The 16,928-nt window shown below is 42.5% G+C and overlaps 1 protein-coding gene across 1 annotated transcript in view; it reads right to left on the reverse strand.

The window, feature by feature from the left end:
• Positions 1-6,367: 6,367 nt before the first annotated feature.
• Positions 6,368-16,928, reverse strand: part of SLC17A5 (solute carrier family 17 member 5) — a 71,253-nt gene continuing 60,692 nt past the window's right edge. The window contains exons 9-11 of the mRNA XM_030199043.1: positions 12,321-12,468; positions 9,842-9,932; positions 6,368-7,120 (exon numbers count right to left, since the gene is read on the reverse strand). Coding sequence (XP_030054903.1) covers positions 6,983-7,120; positions 9,842-9,932; positions 12,321-12,468 — 377 coding nt within the window. The 3' untranslated portion in view covers positions 6,368-6,982. The remainder of the gene's footprint in view (positions 7,121-9,841; positions 9,933-12,320; positions 12,469-16,928) is intronic.

Raw genomic sequence — 16,928 nt, forward strand, 5'->3', positions numbered from 1 at the left:
TTGGAACAGCTGCAGAGCAACGTGGGAAAGCTAAAAGCCAGGGTTTAATTACATATCAACAGCGTACCGGGGAGTTAGAGGATCGGATGACAACGGTGGAGGAAGCGCAAAGCTGCATGCAAAAACTGATATCAAATTACACGGATAAGATTGAAGACCTGGAAAACAGGTCTAGGAGAAACAATTTTCGATTTGTGGGGCTACCTGAAACATTAGAGAAACGGGAACTCCGTACATTCTTGGAATCCTGGCCGGCGCAAGAGTTGGCGCTGGGCCCCACGGTGGGACCAATTCAAATCGAGCGAGCGCATCGGGTAGGCCCTAAACAACAGACTGAGGCCAGGTCCCAGGTGGTAATTTGCCGGTTCCTCAATTTCGTGCAGAAAGCTATGATACTATAAATGATGCGAGGAAGGAAGGAGATGCGTTATAACAACCAAAAAATCCTGTGCTTTCAAGATTACTCGGCAGCGGTGGCTGCACAGAGGAAGAACTTTTCTCCAATTTGCTCACAACTGTTTGAGAGAAAAATCAAATTTGCCTTACTATATCCAGCTAAACTAGTTACTCATCAATCAGTCACGAAAACATATGGATCAGTGGAAGAGGCAAAGGCTTTCCTGCGTCTTTTGGGACCAGCTGAGACCTGAAGGAGACCGGCAGTGGTTGATTTAAGTGGACTTACAGGATTCTGTGAAGTTTATAGTAAACTGGAGTACACATCGATCAAAAAGTCGATTATGAAGAAAGTAAGCTACAGTGTGCTGGGGTCGGATCCTGCTTGAGTAGGAGTGCAGTGAGTGCTACCCAGTTTCCAGATCATATGGGAAGTGTAATTTACTGCCGAGGGCGTACTTGGCAGCCAGGTTTGAAAGGCTGAATATAGCAAAGACAATTCTGTTAGACTTCTTACATTTTCTCTTCTTTTCCTATGTTTATTTGTTTACTGCTATTCTCATGTTATAGAGAATTTAATATGTTACTAGGATTTTTCATGGAAAGTGAGGATAATTTTTGTATATTATAAGTGGGGTTAAAATCATGTAAACAAGAGGTTGGTTATGGAGTTTGTACTTTTTTATTTTGATAGGGAAGTTGGAGGGGGAAAGCGTTAATAGCGTGATGGTTCCAGTGGGGAACTACTGTGGGGTAGGGGGGAGAGGGTGGGGGGAGGGGGCGTTGGGATTAAGTACTGGGGAAAGTTTGTGCAAGGCAGCAAGGGGGTTGGGGTGGTACATAGGATGAGATACAAGAAAACAAAGGGGTTGACATGGGCAGCGTATTGGATTGGTTGTGGATTCCGGATGGAGGGGTCTGAGGAGGACTGTAGGCTGGGACAGGCTCTCTCTCTCTCAACAATTGGTTTTTCTTGCGAATGTTTCATTTTTTTGTTGCTTAAATTGGTTAGAGTAGTAACTTGGAATGTAGGAGGCATTCACTCTCCCATTAAACGTTCCAAGGTGTTGCAATATCTTCAATGTCTCAAAGCAGATGTGGCAATATTGCAAGAAACCCATCTTTCAGATGTGGAACATGCTAAATTGGTTTCATGGTGGGTGGGGGAGTGTGTGGCCACTTCTACGGTGGGGAAAAAAAGAGAAGTTGCCCTACTATTTCGCAAAGGGGTGGCCACGCAGATTAAGAAGGTGGTTAATGACCCAGGGGGGGGCATTTTGTTTTCTGTCAAGCCACTATAGCTCGTAGGGCCGTCACAGTGGGTGGCAAATATGCCCCTAATCAACTGGACTGTGCATTTTATAAGAAACTGATTGATATTCTTTGTGTGGAGGACACCACTCCTTTACTTGTGGGTGGGGATTTTAGTATGGTTTGGGACCCCCAACTTGATAAATCTGACCCCCCGAGGGGAGTAAGGTACAGGTCTGCAAGGGGCCTTCCGCATTTCAGCTCTCTGTTGGATGTGTGGAGAGTTCTGCACCCTTTGGAGAGAGACTATACGCATCTTTCTCGGGCACATGCCACTCAGTCTAGGATAGATTACCTCTTGCCCTCTCGACCACTGCTCAATGACATAGTGGAGGCTCAGACAGGTCCTTATGTGATCTTGGATCACACGGCAGTTTGGTTAGATTGGAACCCGGGAGGGCAGGGGCCTTCGGGGTCGACCTGGGCTTTCCCTTGTGAGTTGTACTATGATGTGAAATTCAAGGAGAATTTGCTAACTAGTTGGTCGGATTATAGATTTTTAAAATCATTCCTCTGAAGCGGACGTAATTTTATTTTGGGAAGCTGCCAAAGCGGTCCTCCGGGGATCGATCATTGGCTACACGAGCCATAAAAAGAAGGCCAGAGACTGAGAAATTCTTAGACTAGAAAAAGAAATTATGAAATTGAGACAATGATTTGGGGAGCATCCGACCGCTTCTCTTAAGGGTGAACTTTTGTCAATGCAAATAGCTTTGAATTCCTTGCTTCAGGAATGGGTGGTTAAAACAAAAAGCTATTATAGATACCAACTTTACAAACATGGTAACAAAAATGGGAAATTATTGGCTCGCCTGGTAGCGCGGAAACAGCCATCTAGGACCATTGTTTCAATTAAGGATTCCTCAGGGAAGATGGTGCACTCTAATGCAGAAATATGTGAGGTTTTTAAGGCCTTCTACCAAACTTTGTATACACCACAGGATTCGGATGGTCTCCCAGGGGGTATTTATTTGGAGGGACTCGATCTCCCTAGTATTTCCCAAGCGGAAAGAGCAACCTTAGGCACACCTATTCATCCTAATGAGGTGTATGGGGCAATCAGTGGTAGCCCATTGGGCAAGGCTCCGGGGCCAGATGGGCTTCGAGACGAGTTTTACAAGTTGCTGGGGGAAGTGATTGTAGAACCTCTAACGAAAGTATTCAATACCTGGGTAGCTGGGGGCTCTATGCCTCAGCATCTGAACGTAGCACAGATTATAGTTTTGCCTAAACTGGGTAGGGATACAACTTTGCCTGCCCATTATCCCCACTTCTTTTCGTACTTTATTTAGACCCCCTTATCCGGGAGATACATTCTAATGTGGACATTAAAGGGGTGGATTTCGGTGGGGAGAGTTAAGTTGGCCGCTTTTGCAGATGATCTTCTGGTGGTCCTCACTGATCCACAGACTTCACTGGAGGCACTTTTAGAGTCCTTTCAAGAATTTTTTTTTGTTTTGTTACATTTGTACCCCGCGCTTTCCCACTCATGGCAGGCTCAATGCGGCTTACATATTGTATACAGGTACTTATTTGTACCTGGGGCAATGGAGGGTTAAGTGACTTGCCCAGAGTCACAAGGAGCTGCCTGTGCCTGAAGTGGGAATCGAACTCAGTTCCTCAGTTCCCCAGGACCAAAGTCCACCACCCTAACCACTAGGCCATTCCTCCACTTTTGGGGATGTCGCGGGGTTCAGACTGAATTTAGACAAATCGAAGGCATTGGCTAGCTCCATAGAGCTTAAGCGCTCTTGGCCCGGGCAATTTCCTCTGCAGTGGGCGGAACAATCTTTTAAATATCTAGGGGTGCTCCTTTCTTCGGAGGTAAAGGAGTTATACCAGCTTAAAGTAACGCAGATGATGTTGAATACTCAACAACAACTGGAGAAATGTCAGGCGCTACCTTTGATTTGATTGGGTGTATTTGTTTAGTGCGCATGGTAATTTTTCCTAGGTGGCTGTATTTGCTTCAAACCCTGCTGCTGTGGTTAATACAAAAAGACTTGCACCGCCTAAATCATCTTGTCTCAAGGTTCTGTTGGGCAAAGAAGAAAGCAAAACTACGTTTCACTCATTTGATAGGTATTTGGTCTCAAGGTGGGTTGGGCCTTCCCAATATGAGACTTTATAATATTGCATGCCTTTTACGACATGTTCGAGATTGGTTATATTCCTCAGATTTTTTTACATCTCATGCACTTGAGCTGAAATACTTTGCTCCCTATAACCTGATAGCATTATTACACATGGAGAGATCACTGATTCCTCGACATCTTAGAAGTAGTGTGCTCTTGGGTCCTCTTAGAGAAGTATGGAGATTTCTGCAGAATGGGCTAGGTGGGAATTCACAGGCTACTGAACTAATATCTCTTAGAGGGAACCCTGCCTTTCCCCCAGGAATGGATAATCCGGTTTTTGCTCAGTGGGAACGGATGGGTATGAGAACATTGGAGCATATATTGGATACGGAGGGTGAGCTGAAGCCTTTGGAACAATTGAAGGATCATGACGGTATTAGATGGGGGTGACACTTATGCATACTGCCAGGTTAAACATTATGTTCAATCTATGCCATTGGGGGTACTGAGGTCCTGGGGAGGGGCTAAGCTTCGCAATTTTTTTGAGGCAACAACCATGGGAGAACCCCCACCCTCGATTTCTGAGTTGCATAGGGCCTTATGGCAGTTCTGGAAAATCAATGGGATAGTGGATATCAAACTTAAATGGGAACAGGAGATAGGGGGAGGGTTGGGCTCGTGGGACTTTCTGGCCTCTATTAAGAGTATCCCTCGGCTGACTAGTAGTGCTATTTATAGGGAATGTGCATTCCGTGTTTACTATAGAGCTTATTTATCCCAGGTGCAGCTTTACCAGGCAGGAGGTATTCCTCCACCAAAATGTCTTAAGTGTAAATTGATAGATAATACCTTTTTCCATGCGTTTTGGGGGTGTGTGAAGATACGGCGTTTCTGGCGCCATGTCACCGATTATTTGTCATCTATTCTTTTTTGCAGAATTGTGGTTTCTCCACTTCAATTAGTGTTGGATGGCCCGGGTAATTTTTGTAGAGCGGCAAGGAAGTGCATTCTGCAGACCTGGACCTCGGAATCCCCGCTGGAATATTGGCATTGGCGTAATATGGTGCACCAGTTGATAACTTGGGAAGCACGGGAAGTCAAAGGTTCCTTTAAACGTAAAACTCTCTTTCTGAAAATATGGAATCCCTATTTGGCCTCTTTGTTGTCAAGAGGAAGAAGCCTCATTATGAACAAATTAAGCTGTCAGTGAGTCTGTTAGGGGAGGGAGGGGGTGAGTTTTGGAAATGGTCACTCTCTTCCATCCTTATTCTGGGAGGTCTTAAGAGTTCAGTCCTCCTGGGAGGAGGTGGGGGGGAGGCTCGCTAGGAATAAAGGGGAAGAGGGCTAGGGATAATAGGAGGGTGGGATGGTAATAAGGTTTATAAGAGTTTTCTGATATTATTACAGCATGTTTTTGAGTTCTATCATAGGTTAGGGCTTTATTTTCATGCGAGGTTTTAACAAATACTGTTGGAAATAAAAATGAAGTTAACTTTGGGTGGGGTAGAGGATGAAGGGATGGTAATAAGCGTAGAGGTACTCCTCTTTATAGTGCCTTGTTTTCGGAATAATGTTTCTGATGCATCATTCATATTGTTCCGGAGGTATGATGCAAAAATGGTTTTATGAGGTATTAAAGGAATTGGGGGGAGGGGGGAGGGAGAAAAGATTAAAAGATTGATGAAAGATGTTTCATTTATGTATACTATGTTGGTAATGAGATGTATCATATGGAATCAATGGATATTTGATAACATGTATGTTGAGCGATATAGTCAATAAAAAATGTGTTGATTAAAAGATAGAAAACAGAGAGTAGGGTTAAATGGTCAGTATTCTCAATGGAGGGGTCTGTGCTTGGACCGCTGATTTGTAAGATATTTATAAATGACCTAGAGATAGGACAACACAAAGTTATTCAAAGTTGTTAAATCGCAAGAAGATTGTGAAAAATTATGATAGCCTCCAATCTCTTTAATGCAATACTTAGTGACTGAGTTCGACTTAACATCTCTCTCTACCAAGTTAAAAGCAATAGTAAAATTTATTTATTTGAATTTAACTCATGCTTTTTTCTCAGCAGGAGCTACATTCTGGTATACTAAGTATTTCTGTGACCCCTGAAGGCTTACAATTTGTTTGTACCTGAGGCAACGGAGGGTTAAGTGACTCACCCAACATTACAAGGAGAAGCAGTGAGATTTGAACAGACTTTCCTGGTTGTCAACCTGGTGCTCTAACCACTAGGCTGCTACTCCAGTATTAGCTCACTTTCCAAATTAAAAATGTGTACTAAAATATTTAACATACCTTTTTGCTTATGTTTTGAGCACATTTTTATTTGCCTGCCCTTGCGAGTGAAGCAACTGAAAGCAAATAACAAAAGTATTTACTGTGGAGTAAATAAAAAACATAAAAGTAGCCATACTGGGTCAGACCAATGGTCTATCTAGTATCCCGTTTCCAACAGTGGCCAAGCCAGGTCACAAGTACATGGCATAAACCGAAATCATGACAACAATCCATGCTACCAATCCCAGGGCAAGCAGCTCTTTCCTATGTCTGTCTCAATAGCAGACTATGGACTTTTCCTCCAGGAACCTGTCTAAACCTTTTTAAAACCCAGATACGCTAACCACTGTACTACACCCTCTGGGAAAGAGCGCTGAATGTTACTGTGTGTGACTCTGCAAGTTAGAGGCAACAATGCACAAGAGGTCCCACGCTTACAGCAGTGGGCAGAGAAGTAAGCTAGCCTGGGTTCAAATCCCACCGACACTCCCTATGGCCTTGAGCAAGTCACTTAACCAACAGTCTCAGATACAAACTTTGGAGTTCAAGCCCTCTCTGGCAAGGAAACACTCACACCTTGAGCTCAAAATGAATAAATTCAAATCAGTTAAAATGTGCTACATACACTCAAATGAGTTCCTTGCAGATGCCTTTGAAATGCCCATCGGTATCCTGAAGCAGGTGATGAGATGTCCTGGTAGTGTGCGCTTCATTTTCCTGGAATTAATGGATCAAAAACAGCCCCTTGCTGTGCTATATATTAACAGTGGGGAAGGAATTATCCAAGACCAGAGAGAGTTGAACAAATCACTTGCAGATTCCCACGAAAAACACAAAAGTCACTTTTAGGACACACTGTACAGGTCCAGTGTGGGAGAGCACAGATGTCATTGTCCGGGATTTTTTCATATTCTATGTGAGTGAATACCTTTGATGGCCCATTCCTGTACCATTCCACTGCCAAACACCACAAAGAAAAAGGCTCCAAACACGTCAATAGCAGCAGCAATATAGAAAACAAGTTGCCACTCTTCCACTGTGTTCTAGAGGAAGGAAAAAAACAAAACAGATGACACTGTTACTTAACCAAAGTTCTCTCCAGGATAATACAGCTGCAGTTCTGGGTCAGCTGAGGTTGTATGATACAACTAAACTTTCACTTCTTTAAAACTCTAAATGGCAAAAACATCTTCTGAGATGAGATTTTATCTAAAATTTACACCTAAGAACCACCCCCCCAACAAATTTTATTTATTTAAAATATTTATAGCCAACTCTATCCCGCAGTTCTAAGCGGAGTACAAGATAAAAATATACATAATATCAGTAGATATAACTACAAATTAACAGACATGAAGTAACCTGTACCATGACAAGTAAAACTATAAAATGTATCATGCTTTACCAGTACCCCTGACTAATTTATTTTTGTTACATTTGTACCCCACGCTTTCCCACTCATGGCAGGCTCAATGCGGCTTACATGGGGCAATGGAGGGTTAAGTGACTTGCCCAGAGTCACAAGGAGCTGCCTTTGCCGGGAATCGAACTCAGTTCCTCAGTTCCCCAGGACTAAAGTCCACCACCCTAACCACTAGGCCACTCCTCCACTCTATCAAAAGCTTGTACACATAAATGAGCTTTTTAAAGTTTTCTAAACTGTAACTAATGAAGTGCAGCCCATAATTGGGCACCCGCAATGTCCACCATCACAGAGCGATAAACATCAAGTCTAATCTGCCTAAAAGAAGAACGTTCTAAAGCATTGTATCAGATGATCTTAAACGCCACACAGGGTGATAAATCTTAAGTAAAGAAGCAGGAACTAAAGTTACTTCATTATTCAACCATTATTTTAAACTGAATGTAAAATATTCAGCAATATTCACCTCAGAAAAATATTTGTAGCTGAAGTGAAAAACAGAAGTAGGTGAAGAGGCCTATAGGACAATAAAGAGAGTGGACAGCTGGCAGGGGATAGAAAGAGGAGACTGGGGACCAAAGGGTGTGCAGTAGAGAATGACACGGGGACAAAGTTTGTCTCCGCCCCCGCCCCGTGGGTTCTGTCTCTGTCCCCACCCCATCCCCGCAGGTTCTGTCTCCGTCCCTGCCCCTCCCCGCAGGCCCTGTCTCCATCCCGTCCCCGCAGGTTCTGTCCCCGTCCCGTCCCTGCAGGCCCTGTCTCCATCCCCGCCCCCGCAGGTTCTGTCCCCGTCCCCGTGGGCTCTGTCCTCATCTGCAGGAGCCTCGAACACTTATGATTTTATATTTAAATCTTTTTATTAAAATATAAAAAGGAACAATATGCTGTGCAACTGTTGTGTATAAATTACAAATAGAGAACAATAACAATGAGCAGCTATAATAACCCTCCTTCCCACCACCACCCTCTACCCTTCCAACCCCCAAAATAGGTGATTTCTACTACACCAAGGAATCTTAATTCATACTGTTAAAATGCCCAGGGGTATAAAACACAACCCGTTCTATATGCCCTAGAGGGGAAAAATATGCCCTATGAATCACTGTTATGTTTTTTTTAATCTGTGGATAAATAAGAAAACATCAGCAATCTCAGGATTCAATCTAGCTCTCCTGTCTTCCACAGTCTTTCCTGGAATAAAAGTTGTCGTCTTAGAAGATGTGCTGGTAGCAGGATGTACAGGATCTCCCATGCAAATTTTGCTAGTTGTGGCCAGTATGTTTGCTTGTTTTTTCAAAAAATCAAAATATCTTTGTAGGCATCACTTAAACATAAATAACAATCCAGTTCATTAACAGGCTTCAAAGTAGAAAATGACACAGGGACAAAGTTTGTCCCCTGTCCCCGTGGGCTCTGTCCTCATCCCCGTGGGATCTGTCCCCGCTCCGTCCCCGTCCCCATCCCCGTGTCATTCTCTAGTGTGCAGCCTACAGCGATGAAGCAAAAAGGGTTGCAAGCAGTGGCTGAGGGGGAGGCGGCAGGCCGCTGTGCTCATCAGCTGGAGATAACAGGACACCGTGCCACCTTGCCCTGCCCCTGCACACATGCGGCTTTCAGCTATTGCGGGAGCAACAAGGATCACCAGCACCAGGAGCAAGGGGGACAACGGGAGCTGGCTGCAGCCATTACAGCCAGCCCTCACGAGGCACAGACCCCCTTTTCAACACACATTCAGCGTGTGCAGCAGCTTCCTCCTCCTCACTGGCCTTCATCCAAACCACTGGCAAGCTGCTAGTAGGGAAAAAGGGGGCAGACTGGGTACCAAAAGGTGTGCAACCAACTGAGGGGGATAAGACAAGAACAATTAAAACAGCTGTACATAGTCTACAGAAGACCACACATTAGGGAATGTTCAACTTCAACTGCATTGAACAACTAGGTGAATCCCCCTTCACGGGTTTCCGACACCAGTACTGCCCCGAACAGTGCAAAGACAGCAGAACTGCTCCATCCTGCACTATGAGAGAAGAAACCTCTCTGTATTCAGACTGTTAAAACAGACAGCATCCTACCCAAAAGAAGTTTCAATTATGGAGACCAACTATAAAGATTACAGCTGCTTTGTATAAATAAAACGTATGCTACGTACTATATACTTCTTATAGCCTTGGAGTGTTATTGTACACTAACTCAGGCTGCCTCTCTATATACTGTCCCTTCTTTGAAACTCCCCCGTGCTTATACAGTGCATAGAGAGCTGCTATTAACTTGTACAGGGACAGAGATCTGTGATAAGGAGCCAATGCTTTTTGCACTGGAAGGATGCAGGTAGTCCACTTACATTACGAGTCAGGCTTTTTGCAATCACTGGTCCTACCATTCCTGGAATTGTGGCAAAAGTATTTGTGATTCCAAGGAGAATTCCTGCGTACCTGGAAAACATGTTCACAGCAAATTAACCTCTATCCTCAGTCCGTTGTCACAATTGTGGGAAGGATCATGGCTGCCAATCCTGCATCATAGCTACTGTAGTAATAAAAAGCAGTCTATTTAAATTTTAAACCATAAGTACTGGGATTTATAGCTATTTTTAAGTAAGAACAGATTAACCACTGTCGCCTTTTTTTTTTCAAGACTACAAGGCGGCATTATAGAAGTTTTCACTTACTGAAATCACTAGAAAACAGAAAAGGAGTGTCCTAGGGCAATGTTTTTCAACTTCGTCAAGTACCCCCTAAGTTGACAACAGAGTACCCTGAGCTCCGATTAGCAGTGGTTTTCAAATAGACTTTCCCAAAATTGACATATTCTGATCACAAAATAGAAAACAAAATGACTTTTTCTTCCTTTGCTGTCTGGTCATTTTATTTTTCTGAGTTGGAACAAGTCTGGTTTCTGCTTTCCTCTCTACTCCTTTTCCTTACAGCTTTCATAGATTTATTTTTCTGCCTCTCTCTTCAGATTTAATTCATTCTTACTATCCAGTCTTCATTTTTCGCTTTTTACTGCAACTACCTACAGTTTTTCCTCTCTTTCCCTCACCCTGACTCCATTCCCCTTCCTCTTACTCCCCAGTCTTTTCACTGTCATCTTTCCCCCTTCCATCAAAATCTTTCCTCTTTGTCTCTCCATCCTGCCATCCAGCAACTTCCCTCTGTCTTCCCCCCCCCTCCATCCAGTATGTTTTCTCTGCTCTTCCATGTCTACCCTTACTGTCCCCCTCTAGTTGCTGTTTTTCTAGATCAGCAGCAGCATAGGCGAAACAACATACAGCAATCATGGGGCGGCAGTCTTTCTGAGTGTGCTGTTGGATCTGCTGGTCCCCTGCCCCCTCTGACATCAACTTCCTGTTCCAGAACAGGGGGCTGGCAGAGCCGACAACACACGAGGAAGACTGTGGCCCCATGACTGCTGTATGTTCTGCCACACCTGGTCTGCAGAAGCAATAGGAGCAGTGGAAGTGGCAACAGGAGGTAGGCAAGGAAGGTCCTTTTCCACATAGGTTCTCAACATTCGGTAGAGTCTACCGGGTGCTGTGTACCCCCTGCAGAGGTCTTGTGTAACCCTTGGGGTATGTGTACCACGTATTGAGAACCTATGGACTAGGGCTTAGAGAAGCAGGCTGAAAACCAGGAATCAGATCTCACTTCTCCCACTGTTGTTCTCGTGCAAGACATTACACCCTCCACTGCCTCAGGTACCAACTTAGATTAAAATCCCTTTGGGATAAGGATCTACACATTGTCTCTGAACAGTAACTTGCTTTAGGCATGGGTTTGCGAAGGTGGGGGAAAAAACACCTCTAAGTTTCATGCCTAGATTAGGCATAAATCAAGTCACCTGCAAAGCATTCATCTTCAGTCATGGTGAACAGAACTACAGCAGGATGGACTAGAAGTAAAGCAAAGGTAGCTTTGGGCACTGGAAACGCTAAACTGTGTGTTTATAGTTCTGCATAGATCCAGATGTGCACTGACAGGAAGGGAGGCATTAGGGAGGAGATGCTGGACCCCAGGAGACACAAGGAGGGAGTCAAGGTACTAGACCCAAGCAAGGGGGGTAGGGAAGGGAAGTGCTGGATCTGTGGATATACTCACATATAGGTTGTCTCCCTGACTTTCAACTTTTAAATTGGTCATAATTGCAACCTATACTCCAGTATCTATATGCAGATGCATTGTGAATTACATTTTGCAGTCGGCAGAATGTGAAAAATGTATACGGGTGTAAAAACTTGTAAGGCTTTCTTTGAAAGTTTAGGAATAAGGGTTTTCTTACATAAGATAAGTATGGCTGGTCTTGTTGAAGTGACCCAATCTGTTTTACTTATCCCCCCCCCCCACACCTTTGGGGACAAACAGCTAGTGAAGCTTCTAGTGCTGTGAAGCCTTTGCTGTAGGTCACCATATAGCTAATGCAATAAGTTGTATTTTTAATTCAAAGAATCTCTCAAGATCAAGGAATGAGCAACCAGTGGAGGAGCAGCCTAGTGGTCCTAGCACTGGACTGACAATTAGGGAAGTCTGGTTCAAATCCTGTAGCTGTCCCTTGTGATCTTCGGAAAGTCACTTAACTTTCCATTATCTCAGGGTCAAATTTAGAATGTAAGCCCTCCAGGGATAGAGAAATATCTAGTGTACGTGAATGCAACTCATCTTGAACTACTACTTAAAGGCATGAGCTAAATCCAGATCAATATCAAGGAATGAGTAATGTTTACCATCTTTGCAAGACATAGCCACAAAAGTGAAATCTGCATTATAGAGTCAGCACTGTATTAGTCTAAGGAGACATGACTCATTCTACAGGCAACTACTTACGATGGTGCAATATCTAGGTGGTTTATACCAAATCCAGACATGCAGAAACCTCCAAGTGTTGTTGATATGGTCAGGAAAGTAACTGCCAGTACATAATTGCATCCTGTGTATCCAGCTGCTACTAAAAATAGAGCAGGCCCAATCATTCCTGAAGAATGGAGGAAAAAAAAAAAGAGAGAAGTATTTTTAATCAATTGAGCAAACTTGCCTAAATCTTATAATCAGAGTGTCTTACAAGCTGATTTCATCAGGTACTCTGATAATAAAGGTTCCCGTGAAATCCTGCACTGCACGTTGCTGCCACCTACTGAGCAACACCTGTAATGCTTCTTGGATTGCAATTGAAAAGAGACTTAGCTTTTAGTCTTTCTTACTGCTACAGCTCCTTCCTCCTGGACCCCAGCAAATCATAGATAAACAACAATATAAATTAAGATAGGCTCAGATTATTCACAGCATTTATTTTATATAACCCTGTACAAGGTTATATGCTACGTGAAAATAAATGCATAGATAGAATTGGCCATCCAGGGAAGACCACAAAAATGATTAAAAACATTCTGCACTAAAACCCCTACAATATTACATCACTGTACCAGAAAAGACTGGTATTATGGCCCTTAGAGAATTATGGAGCACGAGAAGTTATGATGACATGGGACATCCCCATTCTGAATGATAAAAAGGCTAGATGCAAGGAATTCAGACATAGTGGTGAAAAAGAAACACCAGAACAGCATTGATCATGGAGGTGTCATCCCAAGCAATTACTCTTCGAATCACAGGAAGGAAAGATCTTCAAGTATCGAGAAATGCAGTCCAAGACAACGAAAATGTGACAGAAGGAAACAGAAATATTCCACAGGCCCGATTAAAAGGAAGTTTCAGGCACACCTAGATAAGTTACCTATACATTTTACATCTTATGAACTCCAGAAGAAGACATTCTTTGGCATAATGCAAGTACTACTGTAAGTGTTAGCAGTAAATCTGAGAGACTGACATCGTACTCAACATACTCTGGCTTAAAAGCAAGACTCCTTACTATCGTGGTATGTGCAACACTAACCCATTTGGAGACATTGCCACTGTGACTTAACTATGAACACCTCAGGGGAAAAAAATGGGGGTGAGGGGATATAACAAGAGGCATCCAAATATCTCGAAGGTTATAAATACTGCATAAGCAGCTAATGTTTTGTAGTGGAAAAAAGTTCTAGAACAAAAGATCTTATGAGGCTTCAGGGTGGTACACCGGAAGCAACATAAGAAAATATCTTTTCATAGAAAATGCAGAGAAAGCATGGAATGGCCTTCTGGGTGAGATGGTAGAAGCAAAAGCAGTAATGAAACTCAAGAAAGAATAAAATAACCACAGACGACCTCTACAAGCTTAGAAATGAAGGGAAAGATGGAATCCTAGTTAATCTATAACATATTGCATCATAAAATAAACTGGTTAGACCAAATGAACTTTAGAGGCTATCAATCATCATAATCCATGTCTGTTTAAACACACTTGCAGCTTTAGTGATTCCTTTTTATTTTGCAAGTTCATGACACATATGATTCAAACTCCTCTCCATTATTGCTCAGACAAGTCTGGACAGAGATAATGGAAGATAAACCCAAAGGACGATAGGAAGAGACATTATGAAGAGGTGCCAATACTCGGATTTGCAAAGTTGCTGTATGCGAGGTCTGGAAGGAATTTTTTTCCCCCTGTGTACCCAAACTGGTGATAGAAATACAGTTTAAACCTGTAGCTGTCTGGATCACCACAGATATTAAGAACATAAGAATAGCCATACTGGATCAGACCAATGGTCCATCTAGCCACGTATCCTATTTCCAACAGTGCCAATCCAGGTCACAAGTACCTGGCACAAACCCAATTAGTAGCAACATTCCACGCTACCAATTGGGTTTGTGCCAGGTACTTGTGGCTTCCCCATGTCCATCTCAATAACATATGGGATTTTCCTTCAGGAACTTGTCCAACCCTTTTTTAAATCCAGAAATGCTAACCGTCCTCTAGCAGCGAGTTCCAGAGCTTAACTATTCTTTGAGTGAAAAAATATTCCCTCTATTTGTTTTAAAAGTATTTCCATGTAATTTCATTGAGTGTCCCCTGGTCTTTGTACTTTTTGAAAAAGTGAAAAATCGATTCATTTCTACTCGTTCTACACCACTCAGCATTTTATAGACCTCAATCATATCCCCCCTCAGTCATCTTTCTTCCAAGCAGAAGAGACATAACTTCTTTATCCTTTCCTCATATGGGAGGAGTTCAATCCCCCTTTTCATTTTGGTGGCTCTTCTTTGAACCTCTTCTAACTCCGCTATATCTTTTTTGAGATATGACGACAAGAATTTAATTCAATACTCAAGGGGACGTTGCACCATGGAGCGATAGAGAAATTATAATATTCTTGGTCTTATTTTGCATCCCTTTCCTAATAATTCCTAGCATCCTGTTTGCTTTTTTGGCTGCCACTGCACATTGGCCAGAAGATTTCCACGTACCGTCTACAGTGACACATAGGTCTTTTTCTTGAGTGCTGACTCCTAAGGTGGACCCTAGCATCACTTAACTATGATTTGGATTATTCTTTCCAATATGCATCATTTTGCATTTCATCTGCCATTTGGATGCCCAGTCTTCCAGTTTCCGAAGGTCTTCCTGCAATTTTTCACAATTCGCATAGTTCTATGTCACCTGCAAATTTAATCACTTCACTTCTCGTTCTGTTTTTCAGATCATTTATAAATATGTTAAATAGCACCGGTCCCAGTACAGATCCCTGCGGCACTCCACTAATCACCCTCCTCCATTGAGAAAAATGGTCATTTAACCCTTTGCTCCATTTTCTGCCCAGTAACCAATTCCTAATCCACAGAAGGCCATTGCCTCCTATTCCACTAATGTTCTCAGGAGTCTCTCCTGAGGAACTTTGTCAAAAGCTTTCTGAAAATCCAGATACATCAACCGGTTCACCTCTATGAACATATTGAATTACGCATTCAAAGAAATGAAGCAAATTGGTGAAGCAAGATTTCCCTTGGCTGAACCAATACTGACTTTGTCCCATTAAACCATGTTTGTCTATGTGTTCTGTAATTTTATTCTTTATAATACTTTCCACTATTTTCCCTGGCATTGAAGTCAGGCTTACCGGTCTGCAATTTCCCGGATCACCCCTGGAACCCTTTTTAAAAATCAGAGTTATATTGGCCACCCTCCAATCTTCAGGTACTGCAGACAATTTTAACAACAGTTTCTCCGCTATGGCCTTATCCTCCCTGAGTACCCTTTTTGCTCCTTCATGATCTATTCGTCCCATGAATTCCCTCACAAGCTTTCTGTTTCTGATGTAACTGAAAAAGGAAATATGATAGAGGTCTATAAAATAATGAGTGGAATGACAGGTAGACGTGAATCAATTGTTTACTCTTTCTAATAATACTAGGACTAGGGGGCATGCAATGACGCTACAAAGTAGTAAATATAAACTGAATCAGAAAAAATATTTCTTCACTCAACGTGTAATTAAACTCTGGAATTTGTTGCCAGAGAATGTAGTAAAAGGTTTGAATAGCTTCCTAAAAGAAAAGTCCATAAGCCATTATTAAAATGGACTTGGGGAAAATACACTGCTTATTTCTAGGATAAGCTGCATAAAATGTATTGGGATCTTGCCAGGTACTTGTGACCTGGATTGACCACTGTTGGAAACAGGATGCTGGGCTTGGACCGTCGGTCTGTCCCAGTATGGCAATACTTGTACTTACATTACTATGAGTTTTTGTCTCCACAGCAAGTTCTTCTTCATATTCTCTTTTACCTTTCTTTATCAGTGCTTTGCATCTAGCTTTACACTGCTTATGTTGCTTCTTATTTCTTCATTTGGATCAAATTTTCCATTCTTTGAAGGATGCTCTTTTGGCTCTAATAGCCTCTTTCACTTCACCTTTTAACCACGCTGGCTGTCATTTGCTCTGTCATTTGCTCTTCTTTACACCTTTGTTAATATGTGGAATACATCTGATCTGGGCTTCCATGATGGTATTTTTAAACAACGTCCACACCTGATTTAAATTCCTAACCTTTCCAGCTGACCCTTTCAGCTTCTTTTTAACCATTTTTCTGATTTTGTCATAGTCACCCTTTCAAAATTTGAATGCCGCTACAGTAGATTTCTTTAGTGACTTCACACCAGATAGCAGCTCAACTTTGATCATGTTATGATCACTGTTTCCCAGTGGATCCAAATCCATTACATCCGTACCATATCCTGGATTCCACCAAGGAACAGATCTAAAATAGCTCCTCTTCTTGTCGGTTCTTGGACCAGTTGCTCCAAGAAGCAGTCATTTATTACATCTAAGAATTTTACCTCTCTAGTGCTCCCCGATGTTGCATTTATCTAGTCAATATTGGGGTAACTGAAATCAAAATTTATACAATCAATTTTCTAGTACTCTATTCTGTGTCTGTAGGGATGTCATTCAAAGCAATTACCAACCACAATATTTCAAAAAGTGGAGAAAAAAAGACTTCAGTGAATATCAGAGACACTCCTATTTGTAAGGCCAATGCCTTCAGAA

The sequence above is a fragment of the Microcaecilia unicolor genome, chromosome 3 (assembly GCF_901765095.1).
Source record: "Microcaecilia unicolor chromosome 3, aMicUni1.1, whole genome shotgun sequence".
In the NCBI taxonomy this organism is placed as follows: domain Eukaryota; kingdom Metazoa; phylum Chordata; class Amphibia; order Gymnophiona; family Siphonopidae; genus Microcaecilia; species Microcaecilia unicolor.